Here is a 23,709-nt window from a genome sequence, read left to right as displayed (position 1 = left end):
GTCATTAAAGTACACCTACTCATTAAAGTACAGGTGTTCAGCCAATGACAACTCAGCTTACAGGTGTTCAGCCAATGACAAGTCAGCTTTGTACCGTTATAAATCCGCAAGTATCGATTATTCTCGGATATGCAATCGAAAGAGAATTAGCGAAAAGTCACGGAGGCTGGAAATCCAATACTGTCGCAGAAGGTTATGTTCTGTTACTATAATAATTAGCGTTAATTGTAAATAATATTCAAATAAATTCAATTTGTCATCTCGTTTTTCAATGTCGAATTCAATAATCAAGGTTATATCAAGTTTAACGGGATTACACCAAGGTCAATGACATTATTATTCCTCGGAAAAAATCAATACTTTCGCGTCTGCGCACATCTCACAATTCACGACCTAGAACAAGGTCACTTCCGATCTTGTCAGATACAAATAAATGTATACATCTGAATAATTTCAAGTTAGAAATATGGTCGAGCATAAAAAGTCGTATGAAACTTGCCTATAATGGTAATTAAGACGCTCGTATGAATATTATGAAACTCGCTTGCGCTCGTTTCATAAATATCCATACTTGCGTCTTAATTACTATCATTATAGGCTCGTTACATAATGTACTATTGTAACATCGCAAAAACACTACCAACGTTTGCATCAACCCAATAGTAACAATAAATTTGACAAATTAATTCAATAACCTGAATGTAACTTTCTCGTAGGAACAAAATATTGTATGAATTGGTTCACCAGTTGCAACTCGACTCATTATTGAATTCAATAGCCGCTAGTACACACAACTCAATGAACGGATGGTCGCTCCCTGTATGCAGCGACTGCAATGTCAAGTGAACGGAGTGGAGCGGCCTCCACTGCCCCCCTCTCCCGCTGACCACGCACGTGTTCGCTCGTAGAGGGAGACATTTTTACGTCTCCAGGGACTATATAAAGGGCTCGCGCGCCCTCGATTGACATCTCCGGTTTGTTGACCAACTCTCGCTTGCTCCTCTGCAGTAGGAAGCCAACTCTCTTAATTCAACATGCTCAAGCTGGTAAGTACAGGACTTCACTCTTGGGGTTCAATTTGTGGTACGTGTACCCCATAACGTCCAGACATTACTTATCGTCAAGAAGTTATTATTCTAACTCAGCCGTGGCGAAAATATGATCGTTCGCCGAGCCACTGTGTAACCTGCAACGTGCATAGCACCTATGGAGGGAGGCGGACACCCGAAGGGGAAGTCAAGCAACTGTCTGACTTATTAACGGATTTCAATTTTCCTTCCGTCAAGCACTTAATAATAATATGCGTTACAAGAGCGGTATGTTGAAGTTTTCATGTTCGAGGAAAAGTTTGAAAAAGCGAAACGTAGTTGAGCTTTTTTAATTTCCGAGAATTGAAAGAAAACATACCGCTCGTGTATCGTACATTATTTTGTGCAAAGATCGTTTATTACATACCTGAAAGAGGAATTTCTAATTAGTTGCAATGAAATCTCCGTCTTGGTTTCTGTTCAATGACGGCAAATTTGCAAAACAAAAATATCTATCTTCAACATTGTTGCTTTAAAATGTTTTCTGTGTTTACTATACTCCAGCAGGCCGTGATATACGTCTGTCTTTTTTTCCCCCCAATCTATGGAATCTTGTTGATTTTTTCACGGCTTCCTTAATGTTACTTGCATCACGAATGCAGTAACTTTAGTGGAGTTGTAGAGTTTACTTAATTTTTGCAAATATTTAAAAACAATAATTAACAGTGCAATTTAGGTGAAATTGCAGTGGTAAGTTTCCAATTTATAATTATTACTATATTGAACGTGTTTAAAAATAATATGTTAAAAGCCTAAAGCAGTAAAATCAATATGTCACTTAAGCGGTAAGAAGAGGGAAATTGTTATGTGTGTTAGGTTGGGAATACTGAATGTGGAATTTTAGACTTTCCGCGGATTGGTTTTGTGCGGAAACCAAGCAAATACGCACAATCTCGCACAAATATAATTTTATACAGTATAAGATTGCAAACTAATGTTTAGTACGTGTAACGAAGAAAGAAATGAGTAAGAAAACATAGGACACATTATCACAACCTAAAATTAACTGTCTTCAGAATGTCTCTGCGATCGAGTTTCAAAATCAGGAATTATGTCACTTACTGCCAGTCGTAGTTGATCACAAAGGTCAGTCGTGATCTAAATTTAGTTTTTACTATTTTCATTGTTGAAAATAATTTTTCACAAACGTAAGTTGTTGCGAACATGGTTTCAACAGAACAAGCGAAAGAACGAAGCTTCGGATATTTATTTTTTGGCAAGGATTTGAAAAGTTCAACATTTGTCAAGTCCTTACATCTAGCTTTCATTTAATATCACATTGTAAATCTGTGAGTTAAAATTGAAGATCTAATCGCATTATTCGTACATCTGCTGAAAAAGGATCGACGTACAAAGATGATGATGATGGCGATGATATTCATTGATGATATGATAAATTCATTCGTTTGACTAAACAGTTTAAGATTCACGAAACATAACCTAAGAATATATTTTATTTGACCACATGAAATTATTAGTACAAACTCTGAAAACAGAATATACCATTTTAAAATGTATAATGTTTGTTCATTAATAAAATTGTAATGATCCGTATTATTTATTAATATCAATATAATCAGTTATTAATCAGGTTAAAATTTCAGATAACAGTCGGTAGTAACTTTCTTTTCATGAATGTCAGCTTTTTCAAACGCAAATGTTGCTGTCAACGCAACAGAAAGTAACTGCTAGGTATAGTGCTTGTCAGGACAGAAATTTGAAACAAAGTTAGCAAAAAAAAAAAGATTCAACCTAAGAACTACAAAATCAATAGGCCTATAATCCAATGACATAAAGACTATGAATGTACGCCTTCCATCATCCCTTTGAACAGTTAAAAGATATTTAATTTTAACACTATTATTATGATTATTATTATTATTTCTTGCCAATGTTTATTATTGTCACACTAACATTACTTATCCAACTTTCATTATTTACTTTCATGTTGTTTTATGGTCTAGATATTAATGTAATAACTATGTAAGCAGTTGTATTCAATTAGAATTAGAGTCTGGCTGGGCGGAAGAGAAGGCCTACTGGCCTTAGCTCTGAAAGATTAAATAAATGATTAACTTTAACCCTTGCTTTCTCCGTTTTTAATAAATGGTGCTTGGCCCACTATGGCTCTGAACCCTTCAATTGTATTACACATTTTTGTTTGAAATACCTAAAAAAATAGCTCTCTGAATTTAATTCCATTACTTACAGTTAATCCCGTATTTCAGTACGTATTGAAAATCATAATTGAAGAACTAAAGTGTAAATGGAAATATCACTGACTGCATAATAATGGACTGAAAGTTGCGAAGTTTTTACAAAGTAAGAGGAAGTCTATGTCATAGCATCTATTTTTCTAGAATTCGATTTGTTCAGAATCTGACGTCGCTCTCCTACAGACTGCAGCCGGCCTCTCGCAGAATCCTTGCCTGCCAGGGGTTGCGTGCGTCTGTAATTCCGCCGGCGGACAGAAATAGCCAAGTACGACCTGCGACTTGACAAGAATATTAATTTAGCGGGCGAATATCGACTCCCGGCTCCTCCCCCAGCTAACGATTTGTTCTCGTCGGGGCTGTGACATTGATTCCCTGCGGAATGTCCGCCCGCTCTCACTTACTCCAATTTTTACTGTTGCGAGGTGAGAATCAAACTGTGAGCCGCGATCCGAAGGTAGCACACAGTTCCGCATGTATTCTCTTAATCAAATATTAGCACCGACAATTAATATATGGTGCGGAATTATCGCTGTAGTTGAAGTAAACTTTTTGTGCAATCATTATGCAATGACTTGAGTGCCGATGGTGTCGCTCGGTTAAGCCGGTTTCAGCATTCGCCGCATCACGCATTCCTGTCCTGTCAACAAGTCCGAATACCACACATCTGGTGATGGCCTGCTATATATCAGAGCTCAGTCGTCTGTATAGTAAAAGCCGATACATTTAGAGCAGCGTTTCTCAAACTTTTTTGAAGTGTGGACTACTTTTTAAAGTTAGAACAGTTCCGCGGACCACCTTACTCATGTTCCTTTCGAAACCAAATGGATCATTTTCGTAGCATATTTTAATACCAGTATACTTATATTTTAAAACTAGCCGTACCCGTGCGCTCCGCTGCACCCGTTAGAAATAAATATAAAGTAATTACATAATTAAAATAGGACGTTTGATCCAGGTAACATTCGTGTTTGATAGAAGGATAAATCGTTTAATATGTTACTTAATTTAAATTGTATTAAATAATTAAAATGCGGCCATTTTGGTCCAGAGAGCAATCATTTGGTGCAATGACAATTCCTTGAACATGTTTCTTAATTGTTATTACATACAACCATAGTTTAATTAAGATTGACATATCATTTAGTTTTAATGTGTATACTTTATATTACTTTCTATATGTTTCAGAAGTTACTGTAATAACATTGTAGAATTATGTCCATCTAGAGAAACTACACTTTCCAATGGTGAAATAATAATTAACAATTAATTACCTTCCGATATTACTTCATACAAACACAGAAACATTCTCTTAGGCTATGTTTAATAGCTTTCGATTGTTGTTGTCGTCCAAAGTCCCTTATAGACGAAGTCATTTGTTTTTATTTCAGTACAGCGCCTTCGATGGCGTTGTTATTGTAATTTTAAAATTCATTTATCTCATTAAACATCAGTCCAATCAAACTTTCGTATAGAATAAAACTTATCGGAAATTATTTTTAAAGAAACTTTTGTTATGTAATATTTTTCATGAAAATCATTAATAAGCGAGATATTTCGATTTATTTAATTCAGGCCCCCTTATAACCCCCCTTTTAAATAAAGTATTTTGAATGCCATATAGCTTAAAATCTAAGTTACAACGAACTTAATTTATATTCCAATTTTCATACAAATCGGTTCAGCCATTATCGCGTGAAAAGCTAACAAACATCCAGACAGACAGACAGACAGACAGACATACAAACAAAAATTTCAAAAAAGCGATTTTCGGTTTCAGGATGGTTAATTATACATGTTAACACCAATTATTTTTGGAAAATCGAAAATTACCAGAAAAATTTTGGCTACAGATTTATTATTAGTATAGATTGAATGAAGGTTCGGTACTTTGGTCCTCTGTTATGAATTCGGGTGGTCCCTGGCTGGGTTACAGGCGCGGCGCCAGATGTACAGGGAAAAGATGGCGAGAAACGCCATGTGTATAGTACTTTAAATCCATCTTTTGTTGCTGATAGTAGAATGGGAAGTCGGTAGACGGTTGGGGTAATAAATTCATAAAATGTCTGTACTGGGAGAAAAAGTGAAATTCGATTGCCACGTTCATTTCCAAACTCTGAGATTTTAAGCTATAATGTGATACGCAATTCGTTTGAATTTTATGTTTTCTTTTTCTTCTGTCTTTTTTGAAGGGCAGACCTCGAGGACCACAGCTGGTCCGCGGACCATAGTTTGAGAAACCCTGATTTAGATAAATAAGTGTGACAATCGAATAAACAATGCTATATGGATAATACCTGAGCAGGTGATTCACAAAACTGTCCTTTTCCATAAATGAGAAAAAAAAGATTATGTTAGTATAGACACACATGCATCTAGAAACGGTAACAATTAGTGTCAAAACCATCTTTTTCCTGTAATATTGCAGACATTTTGTTTTACTAGGCCTACTAATCACCGGATATCCCCTTTAACCGCTGGAATATAGCCGGTAAGAGATCACCGTGGTTAACCTTCCGTTTAAGTCGTAACCGAGGTCGATGCACCATAAAGGTCCTTAACTAGAGGTTAGGTGACAATGTTAACCGGTGGTTAACTAATCGATGTTGATATACGTGGCCATTACTATAGAGAGACTCTATATAGAATCATTCGTCACTGCCATTCACCTACTTTTGGTCCAGCTAAGAGGAATACCTATCACGGCGGACGGCCGATACGACGCCGAATAAACACAAGTAGGCGCTTTATTTTATTTTATTTTATTTTATTTATTTATTTTTTTTTATATGGAGTTGATAATGAAAGGAAATTGTGGAGAATGTTGGTGGAATGAAGAGGGAAAAACGGGAGAACCCCAAATAAAACTTTCACGATTTTGGCCATCGCCGGGATTTGAACTCGGGTACGAGATCATGGTAAACTAGTTTCTTTTAACGGCGCTATCAAAACGAATTACATGAACTCTGCGGGAAAGGGTTGAGTATCATTTTATATTTTCTATAAATTTGTGCTGGAACACTTTCCCTACAGTCCTAACTATTTTTCAGGTCGTGCTCGCTGCCATCGTGGCCTTTGCCGCCGCTGCCCCTGCTCCCGGGTTCCTGGGCACGTCGCACGTGGCGCTAGGCCTTGCCCCCGCTCACGTGGCTGTAGCCCCTGCCCATGTTGCTGTCGCCCACGCTGCACCCCTCGTTGTGACGCACGCAGTTCACGCCCCTGTGGTTGCCGTACCTCACCACGTCTGGTGAGACTATCGAGGAGATGAAATTTTCCACTTCTTTACAACACCAAAATCAAGAAAATCCTGATTCAAAGACAGTGTTCTGGATGGCATACGTACTTATCTGTCTTGTTATACATTTAACACTGTATTACTCAATAAAGCCAATCACTGCCAAGTAGTATAAAGTGTCCATTATTCCACACTCACTTGTTATGAAATATCGATGCTGTTGAACAGCAACCTCCTAGCCTATCTTAAAATATTCAATTTTACAGGAGAGCGAAAAACCATTTTAATATTTTTTTATGCTCGACCATGCCGAAATGTAGTAATTATACATCTGGTAGTAGCCCTTTAATGCACCTCATTAAAGTACACCTATTCATTATAGTTCAGTTGTTCAGCCAATGAGAAATCACCACTGTAGCATTATAAAAGCGCAAGTATCGATTATTCTCGGATATGCAATCGAAAGACAACTAGCGAAAAGTCACGGAGGCTGGAAATCCAATACTGTCGCAGAAGGTTATGTTCTGTTACTATAATAATTCACGTTAATTGTAAATAATATTCAAATAAATTCAATTTTCCATCTCGTTTTTCAATACTAAATCAATTTCCAGGTTATATCAAGACTAATCTTCATGTTATTCTCTAGATTATATCAAGGTCAATGACATTCGTTCCTCGGAAAAAATTAATACTTTCGCGTCTGCGCACATCTCACAATTTAGGTCAGTTCCACTCCTCACTTACATAACCATAACATGAATACTTATGAATAATTTCAAGTTAGAAATATGGTCGAGCATGAAAAGTCGTATGAAAATTATGAAACTCGCTTGCTCTCGTTTCATAAACAAACATACTCGCGTCTTAATTACTACTATTATAGGCTCGTTGCATAATTTACTATTATTTTATTGAGTTATTTTACGACGGTGTATCAACATCTCGGGTTATTTAGCGTTTGAGTGAAATTAAGGTGATAATGCCGGTGAAATGAGTCCAGGGTCCAGCACCGAAAGTTATCCAGCATTTGCTTGTATTGGGTTGAGGAAAAACCCCGGAAAAACCCCAACCAGGTAACTTGTCCCAACCGGGATTCGAACCCGGGCCACCTGGTTTCGCGGCAAAACGCGCTGACCGTTACTCCACAGGTGTGGACACATTTTAATATCTTGATAACGAACAAATATCTGATATAAGAGGGTATTTAAATATCTTCTTGTAAAGTTTGTATTCATGTTTCGACATAAGATGTGTTTGCAGAATATTCGGAAATAGTTTTTTTTTATAGGGACAAAGTAAAACCTCATTTCGTTTTCTTTTTTTTTACAAACGAGGTTGATGTTCAACACCATCGATATATTCCTTTCCTCATAAACAGCATCTATGGCAATTAGGCTATTATAGGGTCAAAATAAAAATGCAAATTGATGGAGGATTCGTACACCGCATTTTCCGCGCCTACCGCAAATTTCAACTGTTGCTTCACTCATTATATATTAGCATAGAGCCACTGTATCTAGCTGCAATGTCTAGAGCCAAAATAACGTTTGCAAAGAAAATGAAATCTTCACTGTTACCTGTTCTAAATATCGAGGTGGAGCATCTAACTCATTTCTTGGAGTCTGGCCTTCCTACACAATACCAAGAATTAAAGACAACTTTGTGTGCGCGTTTGTGGCCTAGAAGTTTTTCTGCACTATACAAACTCTCCTCAAATTGTTAAACTTTTCAAGCTGAACTCTGCGTCATTTAAATCTGCGGTACAATGGTGCAGAGAAAAAAAGAAAAATGTTCCTATATTCAGTGACCCGCAAGCTGCCCTGAATGTGATAAATGACAAATACAACTTAAACCCATTTGCTGTTTCTATAACATTGGAAGTACAAAATGTTGCCATGTCTATCTTTCCTGGATTCGTAGGCATACTGAATTCACAGGAAACGTCGGCCTGGGTAGCGTAGTTAGTATAGCGCTGATATTTTGTTCTCGAGGTTGCGGGTTCGATCCCGGCCCACGCCAATGGCATTTAAGTGTGTTTAAATGCGACACGTTCATGTCAGTAGATTTATTGACATATAAAAGAACTCCTGCGGGACAAAATTCCGGCACACTGGCGACGCTGATATAATCTCTGCAGTTGCGAGCGTCGTTAAATAAACCATAATATATAATTCACAGGAAACGAAAAGCGGATCAACTTGCGAAAACAGCTGCTACATTTGATATGGATATTATACAGAGTGAACCGTAAGTAACGTCATTAATTTCAGGGTGTTATTCTTTTAGATATTTCAAACAAAAATGTTTAATAAAATTTTCCTCGTTTTTGCTTCCTTTTTGAGATAAAAATTGAGGAGCGTTTTTGCAAAAGTCGATAGATGCAGAAATTTTCGATAGTTAGTTACATAGGGATATCGTATGTTTTCTATCTCCGGAATCGATCTATGAAATCAGATTTACCAAAACTTGATTCATACCGTATGTAGAGACTACCAAACCTTCCAGGTTTTTTCAAAACTCGATAGATCCTGTCACTTAGTGTAATTTCTGTAAAATCTTGATTTCTGCATCTATCGACTTTTGCAAAAACGCCCCTCAATTGTTTTATATGAAATATTTATTTTCATAGCGCGTTTCGGGAAAGCCATTGATTTAATTCCCAATATGCTCAGTCAATTTAAGAGAGCAGTGTATTATGATAATAAATTATTAAAAAGAATTTTACTTCTGTCTTTTAAATGCGATTTTTCACTGCAGCATAAAACTTTAAAATGCGGGTTTCTCAAAACTTTAAATTTTGAATTGTTTCCCTTTTGAACTGGGCCGTCGATTTATTTTCTACGTGATACTGTTGTTCCTTCAGAAGTGAGTTGAGACCTGATGAATCCAAAAATGAGAAAATTGGTAGAGGAGGCCTTTAATAAAGACTCCTTGGCATACATTGTATAAATAAAATTATGTTCAAAACATTCCTTCTTTCGCTTCCAATTACTTTTGTCCCTGATCACATACATATATACAGCGTACAGTCTGTACTGCTGCTTACATCAAGTTGTAGGGAAAATTCACCCTATTCCACCCGCCGCAGCCATACTTGATACCATCACTAGCTTTAACTGCACCCTTTTCATAGCCCTAGTGATCAGAGCTTCTCTATACAGAGTTTCTTCAAAAAATTAAAAATAGGGAAGGTACAAGTAATGTTTCATATTTTTTTACTCACCTTTAAGCTGGTATATTTTTGAACTTGTGATAGTCTTTTATCAATGTGTTCTGTTATCTGAAGAAAGATTTTTGCTGTTATATAATTCCAATTCTGATAAAATATTGAGTAACCAAAACAACTGAAAGTATTTGTCTGTTCTATTGTATAGTAATTAATTATTACAATTTTACATGTAACAGGATCTCTTCGTTTGATAGCTAATAATTTTGTGTTACTAGCTAAGAGCAACTTTCAATCGTATTTTACCGTACCTATCTTTTGTTAAATTATGTGCTGAAATGTGTATTTTCTGAATCAACCACAATAGCGTGATCAAAATTTTCGAGAATTCTCAATTTATTGAAATTTGTATTATGTCTTCTTCTTATTATTATTGTTATTATTATTATTATTATTATTATTATTATTATTATTATTATTATTGAATAGACATTCAGATATAGAAAACAATACTCTCGTTAAGTAGTCGATACATGAAAGAATAAGAACAAATTCACCGACGCAGGGAATTGAGATCGGAGCTGTTGGTACTGGCAAAGTGTTAAATATTAAAAAAGCAAATTACACACGACTCCCATCTGAATGCGATCTCACGGCAGATGCCGCCTTGATGAATTTTTCATTCTTCCAAATGTCCTAAAACGCATTACCCATGCTTATCTGACGTCAGAATCCCAAGGTGCCTGCATAAAGAAGGAGTCAGGGGACAGATGTCACCTCGCATACATACGCGAGCGGAGTTAAAGTGCCCAAGAGTGTCCCTAATTGCTTCACAGGGCGTTTGTGAAACAATCTGGAGTGTAAGTACTTTGCTTTGGCCAAAGTAAGACTAAAGAGAAGACCACTTAATGGCATAATTGGTCATGACACTGCAGGAAGAAACTGACACCAACATTGCAAATGTGAAACACGCAATGGAAACACGCGTGGACTTTATTTTCTGTCGAGGTTGGAATTTTTTTTACTGTAAAGCACGATATTATCTCATAGCACATATTCGAGAGTTTAAAATACTTCTACAATTCAAGATTGCACCGACTAGGCCTAATTACACTATTTTCTTTTGTTTCCGGTACGCGTCGTTTGATTCGCCATAAAGTGCTTCGATTGATCAAACTATGACGTCGCTATCATTTGGTTCCTTTCACCGCATATATGTGACATTTCCATATACCCTCTATTACGTAAAAGAAATAGATATGGACCTACCTAGTTTTCGCAAACCACAGATTCGCGAAATACGGGTTTATAGCTTATAAAAGCAAACATATATAGGGGAGAGTTGGGTAGTATCGGACATCGGGTAATATCGGATTTTGCGTTTCTTTCATCTACCACCAGATGGTAGTACCTGAATGACATGGTTACGTTTCTGTGGTGTCGCATACAGAAACGTAACCATGTCATTCAGGTACTGTCCGATATTACACGATGTCCGATACTACCCAACTCTCCCCTACTTCAAGCACTCGTTGAAACGAAATGTCTCTAATGATTTCTTCTGGAATACTGCCTTATGAAACACTTTTCTGAAAACAAGTATTATTTTACGATTTACAATGAAACAATCAATTGGGGAACTGGGTGCAATAAATATTAGAGGGTTAAAGCTGTTATTATGTAGATAGCTGTTCTTAAACATTATACATTATAAAATCTTAAATTGTATTAATATATAACCCCTTAATATAACATTAATTATTACCAGATGTAGAGATTTTATTCCTAACAATTTAAAATTTTGTAAACAATATTCTTGTTTTTTTTTTTTTTTAATTTTATATCAACGCTGTTATTGCTTAGATGGCTATTCTTAAATATTATATAAAATAAAATTTTAAATTTGATTAATATTTAACCCCTTAACGTAAGATTAATTATTACCAAATGTAAAGATGTTATTCCTATTTTAAATTTTGTATATAATTTTTTTCTAATAATAAAAGGGCATATTTTACATTGACGCCGTCAATGCACAGGTAGTTGTTCTTCTTTTCTTTTTTAGAAGGTTATTTTACGACGTTTTATCAACATCTTAGGTTATTTAGCGTCTGAATGAGATGAAGGTGATAATGCCGGTAATGTGGTCCAGCACCGAAAGTTACTTAGCATTTGTTCATATTGTGTTGAGGGAAAACCCGGAAAAAACCTTAACCAGATAACTCGCCCCGACAGGGAATCGAGCCCGGGCCACCTGGTTTCGCAGCCAGACACTCTAACCGTTACTCCACAGGTGTGGACGGTAGCTGTTTTTAATAATATATAATATGAAATCTTAAATTATTTTAATATATAATGCTTTAACATTATTATTAATTATTACCAAATCTAAAGATTTTATTCCTAACTATTTTAAATGTTGTATATAATTTTTTTTTATTAAAACATTTTTTTTACATTAACGATGTTATTGCATAGACAGCTGTTGTTAAATAATATATAATATCAAATCTTAAATTTTGTTAATTCTTAATATATTATAATCCTTTAACATAAGATTAATTGTTACCAGATGTAAAGATTTTATTCCTAACAGTTCTAATTTTGTATATAGTCTAATTTTGTATATATATTTTTTTCGTATTAACACTGTTATTGCACAGATAACTGTTATTAAATATTATAAAATATAAAATCTTAATTTTTATTAATATATAACTCTTAACATAAAATTATTACCAAATATAAAGATTTTATTCTTAACAATTTTAAATGTGGCATATATTTTTTGTATAAAAAAGATGTTAATGTACCCAGCTTCTCAATTCATATTTGGAGCAAACCAACACAGTAAGAATGACGGTACTCACCTCCCAGATGAGCTTGAAGTCCTGTTGCTCCACCCGCAGGAGTTCGCACGTGGACCGGGTGACCACAGTGCTGTCCCGGGGCAGGTCGTGCAGGATCGACTCCCCGAAAGTTGCCCCCACGCCCAGGCTGCATAATGTGACCGGTGTCTGCACACAAAGAGAACAAGAGTTCAGACATTCTAGATCCAGCTTAATACCACAGTCTACTATATACAGTCGCGAAGCTTGAGGTTATTTTTTGCAAATCTCGTAATAAAGCGCTCCAAGCGGTTAGCAACTAGAAACAATAGACTGTCCACGGTCGAGTTTGGACTGTGTCGTATTTCCATCGAGTGCTAGCTCGTTGCGTATTTCATATTGATGCTCGTGAAATCTTCGTTATTGGTTGTAATGAAAATGTTAATGGCTAAAATACAATAATTGGAATAATAATATTTTACTAGAGACGTAGAAAAATTAAGTTTCTTTTAATGACATTTATTGATCACGTTTTATTTTCAATTCTGGTGGGATTATTATTGCTTAGGCCTACTTTTTTTTTTTCAAAGGATATGTTTTTAATTATAGCTGTTAATTTTGTTGTTATTTTTATTTGTTACTTTACTAGAGACGTAGAAAAAGTCTGTTACAATAAAATGTATTGATCACGTTTTATTTCCAATTCTGGTGTGATTATTATTGCTTAACCTCATCCCACTTTGTTAACTACGTAAGCCTACACTACAAGTACCGGTACACGTAAGTTACTCCATTAATTCATATTTCCATTATTATTGTTGTAAAGGGAAATGAAAATTAATATTTATTGGTTTCATAGTTAATTATCGCTATAATCTTGAATGAGTGAAGCGATTATAGTAAATTTCAGTTCGTTTTGCACAAACAAAAATAATATTAACCTATTTCTTGCAGGTATCTTCGAGTTTATGGTGGAATTTAATATACTTCATTAAAATAATAAATTAACTTTATGCATTTAATATTTCAATAATGGAAGGAAGGTGTTAATTTTTCCAAAAGAACACAACGAAAGTGTAACATATTTTGTCGTCTACTAGGAGAGAGATCTGCGATGATGAGGCGATAGTAGCGATCCTAGTGGTGGGCAACTACCCATGTTTGCATTTTTACTACATATTGAGCTTCGCGATTGTATATAGTAGACTGTGTTAATACTCGAGTCGCCTGTGACAGAATGATGTCCAGGCGACGTAGCTAGTGCAGAACAAGGAGAGATCGTCGAACAAACATACATTTTTCAAAGGCCAGCCATCTGAATATTGTATTTTTGAGCCACCTTTCTGACAGTTAATAAAGATACAGTAGGTCTCTGCGCCAAAACAAACAGTATTGAAATTTCCACTTGGCTATTGCGGCATCAAATAGTATTATTATTATTTATCGCTAGGGCGCATTATTTCAGTGTAGTGTTTGGACTAGAGACGAACAAAACTAACTGCCGCTCTCGCTCGCTGTGTTCGTTGCATTTGTCTTTCGAGTCTCGTCTCGTCTCGTCATTCTCGTGCGCTTCGAGTCTCGCTCATTATTCTCGAAATAGCATTTGGTCGGCGTGGAAAGATTTCGTAACTTTGAATAACATACATAATTGAAATAAATACATAGCATTATAAATGTTTAAATGAGACAAAAAGACAAAACAGAACAGTATCTTAGTTACCAAAATGTTCTGGTTCTATTATATGATATATGACCATATATACTATATAGCTGCCACTCAGTAAAATATAGAAATCAAATTCTAATTTAAGTTATTCACTACATCTACTTATATAACCCCAAAACGTTTCACTTTCATATCATCAACATAGCATTAATATGTATAATTAATGAAAAATAGTCACATCATGGCATTAACTACAATAATATTTCATTTCTAATGGTAATAATGTCATCAAACCACCTCAAGTTTTGTAGTTTTTAATATTCAATACACAGCTGTACCCAGAAAATTACACACCGCAGAATCGAACCTGTAAATTATTTTTAGTAAGTTAAGTTTTTAATAACCAATTTAATTTGAGCTCTAAATATGTCAGCATTCTTTCAGATCATGGCCTTCGTGTAATATTGTTTACTGTAGTATGTGTTTTGATTTTTCTGAAATGCAACACGGCTTGCTTGATGCTCGCTTCGTTTCACCTTCACAAAAAAGCGAAGGGAATATCAAGTCGGCGGTGAATGCTATTAGCTAGTTCTCAAAACTGACGACAGATGGATTTTGGAAAATAGGAAAATTATGTTTAAAAATTGACATTTCACTGAAAACTACTGTTTTTCCGAAAAACGTTGAGTTCCAAGCTTCAAAATGAGGGGTCATTTATTAAAATCTGTCCAGCCATTTTCCCGTAATTTCCATTACCAGTTCAAATTATATATATATATATATATATATATATATATATATATATATATATATATATAGAAGAAGATAGATATACCCTACTGATGTATGGTCTTCATGTAAAAATTTCACACATCTAACAGAAAATCCATTACCTATAAGTATTTTCCTATTATTCTCGAAACTTATTTTATGTGACTCATATGGCTTTACAAATGTCCAATTAATTTTCAGTATAGTTTGTTTTGGCGCATTTCGTATTTTTGTTAACATAATATCAGAAAATATAAAATTTTGGGAGAAAATCATTCCCATGGTTACTATCCTTTGTATATTCCACAGTAACATTAAGAAATAGATCGCACAAACATCCCAATAAAGTATACTGTATATTAAGGCACCTTCTCCTTGTTGTGTCTGCGAAGCCATTACTCGATAGTTATTAAGGGAAGTGGGATATTAAGTTCTACCGAGAACTCAGCTCGTGCCGTGTGTTAGCACGAGAGAGAAAATACGCAGGTGAAAGGGAAACTGGGCCCACCGAAGCAGCAAATAGGTTAAACAAGGCGTGAAACGCTCTGATATTTTAACCGTTGATTACCGCGTCCCTAGAATTTGATAACAATTACTGCAAGTAGAGGAAAGGTCCAATTATATTGTATAACTTCGTATCTCGTAATTTAACAGGTTAAAATAATATTATTATGGTTTATTTAACGACGCTCGCAACTGCAGAGGTTATATCAGCGTCGCCGGTGTGCCGGAATTGAATTTTGTCCAGCAGGAGTTCTTTTACATGCCAGTAAATCTACTGACATGAGCCTGCCGCATTTAAACACACTTAAATGCCATCGAACCCGCAACCTCGAGCACAGAAGGGCAGTACGCTACTCAGGCCGACTGGTTAAAATAAAACACCTTACTTTGGCTGGTATTTCTCAATATTTTTAATTACCAACAGTATGGTATCTATAAAAAAACAAAGGGTTTATACTTTATAAATACAGGTAAAGGAAATGTAAATAGAAAGGTTGCTGTTAGTGATAGACCTACTATATTAGCCCAACAAAAACTTTTTAATTATTTGGGATGTGATATTTCTTGCAAAAGTTCTAATGATGTAAGCATTAAACTGCATCAATGTAAGTAATTAATAGGGGCAATTAAAGTTTAACGAAGAAAGTACGGAATAGTACATTATGCAACGAGCCTATAATGATAGTTATTAAGAATCGAGTATGGATATTTATGAAACGAGCGCAAGCGAGTTTCATAATTTTCATACGAGCTTCTTAATTACCATTATAGGCGAGTTTCATACGACTTTTTATGCTCGACCATATTTCTAACTTGAAATTACCGGTATTCAGATGTATACATTTTATTTGTAACTGACAAAATCGGAAGTGACCTTGTTCTAGGTCGTGAATTGTGAGATGTACGCAGACGTGAAAGTATTGATTTTTTCCGAGGAACAATAATGTCATTGACCTTTACATAGTCCCGTTAAACTTGATAATATTATAATATTATAACTTTGATTATTGAATTCGACATTGAAAAACAAGATGACAAATTGAATTTATTTGAATACTAGCCGTACCCGTGCGCTCCGCTGCACCCGTTAGAAATAAATATGAAGTAATTACATAATTAAAATAGGACGATTGATCCAGGGAATATTCGTGTTTGATAGAAAGTTAAATCGTTTAATATGTTACTTAATTTAAATTGCATCCAAATAATTAAAATGCGATCATTTTGGTCCAGAGACACTCATTTGGTGCAATGACAATTCCTTTAACATGTTTCTTAATTTGTATTACATGCAACCATAGTTTAATGAAGATTGACATCATTTAGATTTAATGTGAACATTTTATTTTACTTGTTATAGGTTTCCATTGAATTTTGGTAATAACTTAATTTTAACCCTTTTTTCTACGTATTCAGTAAATGGCGCTTGGCCCACTATGGTTGTGAACCCTCCAAATAACTTAAATTATATCATATAATATTACATTACATATTTTTATATTATATTATATTATATTATATTATATTATATTATATTATATTATATTATATTATATTATATTATATTATATCAGAAGTTACTGCAATAACATTATAGCATTATGTCCATTTAGAGAAACTACACTTTCCAATGGTGAAATAATAATTAATTATACAAATCGGTTAATTTAGCTTCCGATATTACTTCATACAAACACAGAAACATTCTCTGTAGGCTATCTTTCATAGCTTTCGATTGTTGCTGTCCAAGGCCCCTTATAGACGAAGTCATTTGTTTTTTAATTCATTACACGGCCTTAGATGGCAGTTATTTTAATTTTAAAACTCATTTATCTCATGAAATATCAGTCCTATCAAAATGTTTCAAGGAATAAAACTTATCGAAAATTATTGTTGAAGAAACTTTTGTTATGTAACATTTTTCACAAAAATCAATAATAAGCGAGATATTTCGATTTATTTAATTCAGGCCCCCTTATAACCCCCCTTTTAAATAATGTATTTTGAATGCCATATAGCCTAAAATCTAAGTTACAACGAACATAATTTATATTCCAATTTTCATCGAAATCCGTTCAGCCATTATCGCGCGAAAAGGTAACAAACATACAGACAGACAGACATACAAACAAAAATTTCAAAAAAGCGATTTTCGGTTTCAGGGTGATTAATTATATATGTTAGGACCAATTATTTTTGGAAAATCGAAAATTACCAGAAAAATTTCGGCTACAGATTTATTATTAGTATAGATTATTTACAATTAATGCTAATTATTATAGTAACAGAACATAACCTTCTGCGACAGTATTGGATTTCCAGCCTCCGTGACTTTTCGCTAATTCTCTTTCGATTGCATATCCGAGAATAATCGATACTTGCGGTTTTATAACGGTACAAAGCTGACCTGTCATTTGCTGAACAGTTGTAACCTGAGTCGTCATTGGCTGAAAGACTTGACCTTTAATGAGTAGGTGTACTTTAATGAGGTCCATTAAAGGTTTGCTACCAGGTGTATAATTACTACGTTTCGGCATGGTCGAGCATAAAGAATGTTAAATGTTATGTTTTATTTAACGACACTCGCAACTGCAGAGGTTATATCAGCGTCACCGGATGTGCCGGAATTTTGTCCCGCAGGAGTTCTTTTACATGCCAGTAAATCTACTGACATGAGGCTGTCGCATTTAAGCACACTTAAATGCCATCGACCTGGCCCGGAAGCGAACCCGCAACCTTGGGCATAGAAGGCCAGCGTTATACCAACTCGCCAACCAGGTCGACATACGGTAAGATACAAATTTTAAACTTATATAAAACCATGGCATTCTCCACATTACCTTGTAATTCCGAAATACGAATCCTATAGATTCAAAATCCCCTATATCCACTTTCATAAATTAAAGTATTTTGACAGTAACTGGTGGCATATAGAGGAAATTTTCAACCTAAAGGCGGCTTTACACTGAAGCAACCATAGGCAATCACGCAGCATGCGATCATGTCGCATGCTACAAGTTGCTCACTTTGAGTACGGCTTGCGGCGCTAATCCTCCGGTTGCTCCAGTTTGCAAGCTTAAAATGTCTTTAGACTGAAGCAACCATAGGCAATCACGCAGCATGCGATCATGTCGCATGCTGCAAGTTGCTTACTTTGAGTACGGCTTGCGGCGCTAATCCTCCGGTTGCTCCAGTTTGCAAGCTTAAAATGTCTTTACACTGAAGCAACCATAGGCAATCACGCAGCATGCGATCATGTCGCATGCTGCAAGTTGCTTACTTTGAGTACGGCTTGCGGCGCTAATCCTCCGGTTGCTCCAGTTTGCAAGCTTAAAATGTCTTTACACTGAAGCAACCATAGGCAATCACGCAGCATGCGATCATGTCGCATGCTGCAAGTTGCTCACTTTGAGTACGGCTTGCGGCGCTAATCCTCCGGTTGCTCCAGTTTGCAAGCTTAAAATGTCTACACTGAAGCAACCATAGGCAATCACGCAGCATGCGATCATGTCGCATGCTGCAAGTTGCTCACTTTGAGTACGGCTTGCGGCGCTAATCCTCCGGTTGCTCCAGTTTGCAAGCTTAAAATGTCTTTACACTGAAGCAACCATAAGCAATCACGCAGCATGCGGCACGATCGCATGCTGCAGGTTGCTTACTTGTCTAGGGTGGCAGCACAGTCGCATACGGCTTGCGGCGCCAATCCGCCGGTTGCTTCAGTTCGCAAGCTTATCCACCGCTGTTGGGTTCAGTAGTACAGTCGCATGCGGCACGATAAGTTGGGATACAATTTTTTTTCGTTCCTCTTTTTTCTGTTTTTCCGATTTTCTTATACAGTACGTACATAACACCCATGCCCGAGGCGGGACTCGAACCCACAACCTTTCGGACCTAGTCATAGAGACAAAAATAAAACAAAGCTTCTAATTGAAGAATACCATGAAAATCACATTTTGTGGGACTTGCGAGATCCTAATTACAAAGATAATAGAAAGAAGTTGAAGTTATGGGGAAAAAATAGCCTTAAAGTTCGATTGTGGCAGTAAAGGAAGCTAAAGACAAAATAAAAAAAACTTGAGAACAACATTTCACAGCTACAGGAAGAAAAAAAGCTGATCAGCTCAGGGTGATCAGTGGGTGCATTTCGCTTCACTGTGTTTTCTTCTTGATGTTGACGCGCCAAGAAAGTGACTTTCAACTCATGAGAATAATGATTCCGAGGCAAGTGTTTGTATTGAGTGTTAACTGTGTATTGTTAATATTGTATATACCACTGCCACCGGGTGCTTGCCCACTTGCAGTGTAAATAAATACATACATACATAAAATCATTACATTAGTGATCAAACGCATTTTAACGTAAAATTAAGATAATAGGATACCTGTTATGAAAGAAATGCATTGTCAGGAAAATAATAAAGAGCCGGTTTAATTATTTAAATGTCTTTATTATACACAATAATAGCAATGAACATTTTCCATAAATACTTTCACTTTTAGCACAAATATTCAGTTTTATGCCAAATTTTAACAGGGTAAACACGTCTAAATATAAGTGCCTTGCCATGGGACACTTCCTTCACTCGACACGAAATAGGCTTTAAATCGTCCCTGATAGCCTTTACTGCTTCTTTCGGTCTCCTAGGAAGTCTCTGAAGGTCTAGAATGCCTGTGTCTCCTCGAGTTATATTTCGCCATGCCCCGGGATAATTGTTTCATCCTGTTTTTCACACTCGAAACTCCCTGACCCGTTTTGTGTTCTCTACATTCAAAAGTGATTTTTTTTCGGAATACACAAAATACCGAACACATTAAACCAAATGTGTTTCGATAATCCGGCGACCACGGCAATGGCTGTAGTTGTATAACCTGGAATCCATGTCCGTAAGTTCTCACTGAGGACGAAAGCATCATCTCCTAGACCAGTGACCGGCATGTTCCGTGCTCTGTGACGTCATACGACGTAGCCGCCTTGCTCTTTGCTCGGCAATCTCTGCATACTGAGCACAGCGTGGAGAGAAGGTTCATCTGAACAGTGGTGGTGCGGCGTCTATGCACTGACAGAGCGCGATCCATTCTTCTGAGATAGTATGGGAACAGCACAATTACAATACATTTGTACGAAAACAAAACTGTACAACCTTCATAAATCAATGTAACAAAATATTTTGGTTTGTAATCAAATTTAATGTACTTACAATAACATTAAACTCATAATACAGCCACTTGCAGAAGCGTTTGCATATATAAATGAAATTCCGAAACTGCTATAAACATACAAGCATATAAATAAATACTTTAAGCAGTACTGAAACACTTTGTCTACTCGGAAACTTGAAAACAGTTCAAGTGTTTTTTAACACACGTTTCTCTACATAATATACAGATTAAACTACATAGGCCCTATCTTGGTGAGTAGTATGCAAAGTATACTGTATTTCAACTTCTGAAACACACCATCACTTTGTGTAACTACCGTGCCCAAGCTAAACGCTTTGTCGAAATTTTTTTCCTCTTTTTTCGCGCACTAATTTTGCAATATTTGGAGTCATAGTCTGGCTAACACACAAGCGAAGAATATGTTTCAATTTCAGATCAGACAGGTGGTTTCTATGTTGTGGTTTGCAGATCTTCATACAAGAAAAGAACTGTTGACATACATACGTAGATCCGAATATGCTCAACATCCTAGCAGCAAATCTATACAATCGAGGGAATCTTGCCTGGGGAAATCTTCTATAAAATGTAGATAGATCATTTTTGTTTTCAAAGCGGTCTTTCATTTCAATATCATTTTGCAAATCAATGACTTCCAGTTGCAATGATGATGGAACACTGTCAATATTCACTGAAAATGTTGTCGCAAATATGGAAATATCAGATTGAAGATTTGCAAACTCTTGAAATCTGCAATCAAATTCCTGACTCAGTTCTTCTAATATTTGTGCATACTTATTCGTGTCTGCAATTGGGTGACACACTGTAGACAGACTGCTCGCTCTCCCAAGCTCTTGCGATCTGACTGGCTCTTACGTCACAACTGCAGCATCTGCCGGCCACTGTCCTAGACCAACGTATGGTTGTTCTACTTCTCTTCCTGGTAGAGGTTGGGGGAAAGTAGATTCAATGTTTTCGTATCCACCTTTTTGAAGAAAGTTGTCTCCCGAAATACACCGCCGTTTGAGATTCTACCCCGCATCTTGCATTAGCGAAAGTGAAGCAGTAGTTGGCGTCCCAAATAGCCATTAAAACAATACTAAAATTCCCTTGTAATTAAGGTACATACCTTCAGAATTTGCAGGATTCTGCATAACGACATATTTCCCATTGACCGATTAAACACAGTGGGGAAAATTCCAGGCCTCATTAAATTCTCCAGCAATTTCCTTCCAGCCATCTTTGTGTTAGGCATCTAAAATGAATAAATACATAAATAATATTTATGCCTGTTAATAAATTGTCGAGGATGTTCATTTTCCATTGTTTCTCCTTTTTATAGAATGAGGACGTGGTAGACCAAGAAGTAGGCAGACCCTTATGCAACCCAATCAGTCAGCTCTTCCTTTCCTCAAAGTGAAATAGTTTCTTTTGAAATGCTAGAGAGAAAAGATCAAAACGGCCTCCAGAATCAGGACTAAATATATTTTTAGGTTCGATTTAATTACTTTGTAAAGGCGTGCTTGTACTTTATGATTACTTTGTTTACTAACACTTGGATTGTTGAAGTGTTTTTTCCATTGAAAATTATTTTTACTAATATTCTTCTACATTTAAGCAAATAATGTTAATTACACAAAAATAAAGTATTTATTACAGTAAAATGTACTTATATTTATGTAGTCTTTCAAGGCTTCATTGATGGCTTCGTAGACCTTGGGGATAAAAAGTGATATCGCAGAGTCAGATATTAAGAACAGCTACATCAATTAACAATATGAATCTCCTGTAGCTAAAAACCTCAATGTGCTATATAGTTTTTCAGTGGTCTACTACCTCGATAAATAATTGGTATCGGATTTTAAAATAAGAGGAGCTACCTTGTTCAGAAGGTAATCGAAGTCCTCTTTCCTAATTCGGGTAAAATTTCTGAACAGGTAAGCGTCATCAGCAAGCAGTTTATTTCAAAGTTATTGCGATGTATATCACTATTTATGAAGATCTGCCTGCACCACATCTTTCTCTGAATAAGTTCCCTCCTCCTGTTCATAAGTAGGTAGGCAACAGCAGCAGCATCTGTCTGCACCGACATCTCTGCATAAACTCGCTCAAAAATTAAAGCAACCAATCGCAATGGACATAAATGAGTCGGCAGCATGCTGCAATGATTGCTCCCGACAGCATGCTGCGTGGCAACACGAGTGGCAACCAACGATCGCATGCTGTAGGCAACTACTGGGTGTTCAGTTCAAAATGTGTCTTGGCTCGCTGTATGCCGTCGTGTGGCTAGCTGATGAGCCTAGAGAATTCAATCTTCCTACACTTCCGCAGCTCAGGTGTATAATCTAAGAGGCAGAGAAGTTGGCTAGCAAGTACGGCGTTCATTCTGAAGAGTACGTGCCGATACGTACGGTAACGCCGGTAGTGGCAGGAATGTGAACTGTTTGGAAATACGTACTGTCGGGATATGGGGAGAGGGTTAAGACGATTACTTACGTATTTGTTGACATTAACTTCGACGGTCAACATGAACACGGAGCATTTGATTTGTGTTGTGGAATGTTACCATACGCAACCGATGATAACAAATACCCTGCGTACGACTTGCCGGCGCAAAACACAGTTCGAAAGAGGTTATGGTAGCACACAGACCGTACAGACCGCCATCTGTTGCTACGACGTTCAAGTTATACCGTACACGTTCTCAAGTTCAGATTGAAGAACGCCTTAAATAATAGGCAACTTCTCTAACATATAAACTGAAACTCGCTTCAAATCGGTGACCCAACAACAGAGACGTCATGACACACTTTGAAATGAACACCCAGTAGTTGCCTCGGTATAAAGGCCCCTTAACAGTGACTTTTAACAAACCTTTTGCTTTAAATTTAGTGGCTTTTTTAATCAAACTATATACATAATTAGAATTCATTCTTAGCAAGCAGTATGTGGCATGACTCAATTATGAACAGAATGGTCTTTAAGGGGTTTTGAATCTAGAGGATTCTTATTGACATTAATAACTCTACAAAAGAAACAAATTGAAGTGGTAGGAACGAGGTGACTGAGATTGTAGGA

The 23,709-nt window shown here is 36.2% G+C and overlaps 1 protein-coding gene and 1 long non-coding RNA gene across 4 annotated transcripts in view; one reads left to right on the top strand and one right to left on the bottom strand.

Annotated features, from left to right (window-relative positions):
* Epac (Exchange protein directly activated by cAMP) overlaps nucleotides 1-23,709 on the bottom strand; it is a 643,268-nt gene that overhangs the window by 141,836 nt on the left and 477,723 nt on the right. For all 3 annotated transcript variants that reach the window (XM_069827610.1, XM_069827611.1, XM_069827612.1), the window contains one exon: nucleotides 12,576-12,722. In XM_069827610.1, coding sequence (XP_069683711.1) covers nucleotides 12,576-12,722 — 147 coding nt within the window. The remainder of the gene's footprint in view (nucleotides 1-12,575; nucleotides 12,723-23,709) is intronic.
* LOC138701061 (uncharacterized) lies at nucleotides 854-6,712 on the top strand. Its single transcript, XR_011332433.1, has 2 exons — nucleotides 854-1,046; nucleotides 6,352-6,712. It is a non-coding gene; the product is annotated as an uncharacterized lncRNA (long non-coding RNA).

This window comes from Periplaneta americana, chromosome 6, assembly GCF_040183065.1.
Source record: "Periplaneta americana isolate PAMFEO1 chromosome 6, P.americana_PAMFEO1_priV1, whole genome shotgun sequence".
Lineage (NCBI taxonomy): Eukaryota > Metazoa > Arthropoda > Insecta > Blattodea > Blattidae > Periplaneta > Periplaneta americana.
The sequence above is the reverse complement of the archived record's forward strand: the minus strand, read 5'-3'. Positions and strand labels throughout refer to the sequence as shown.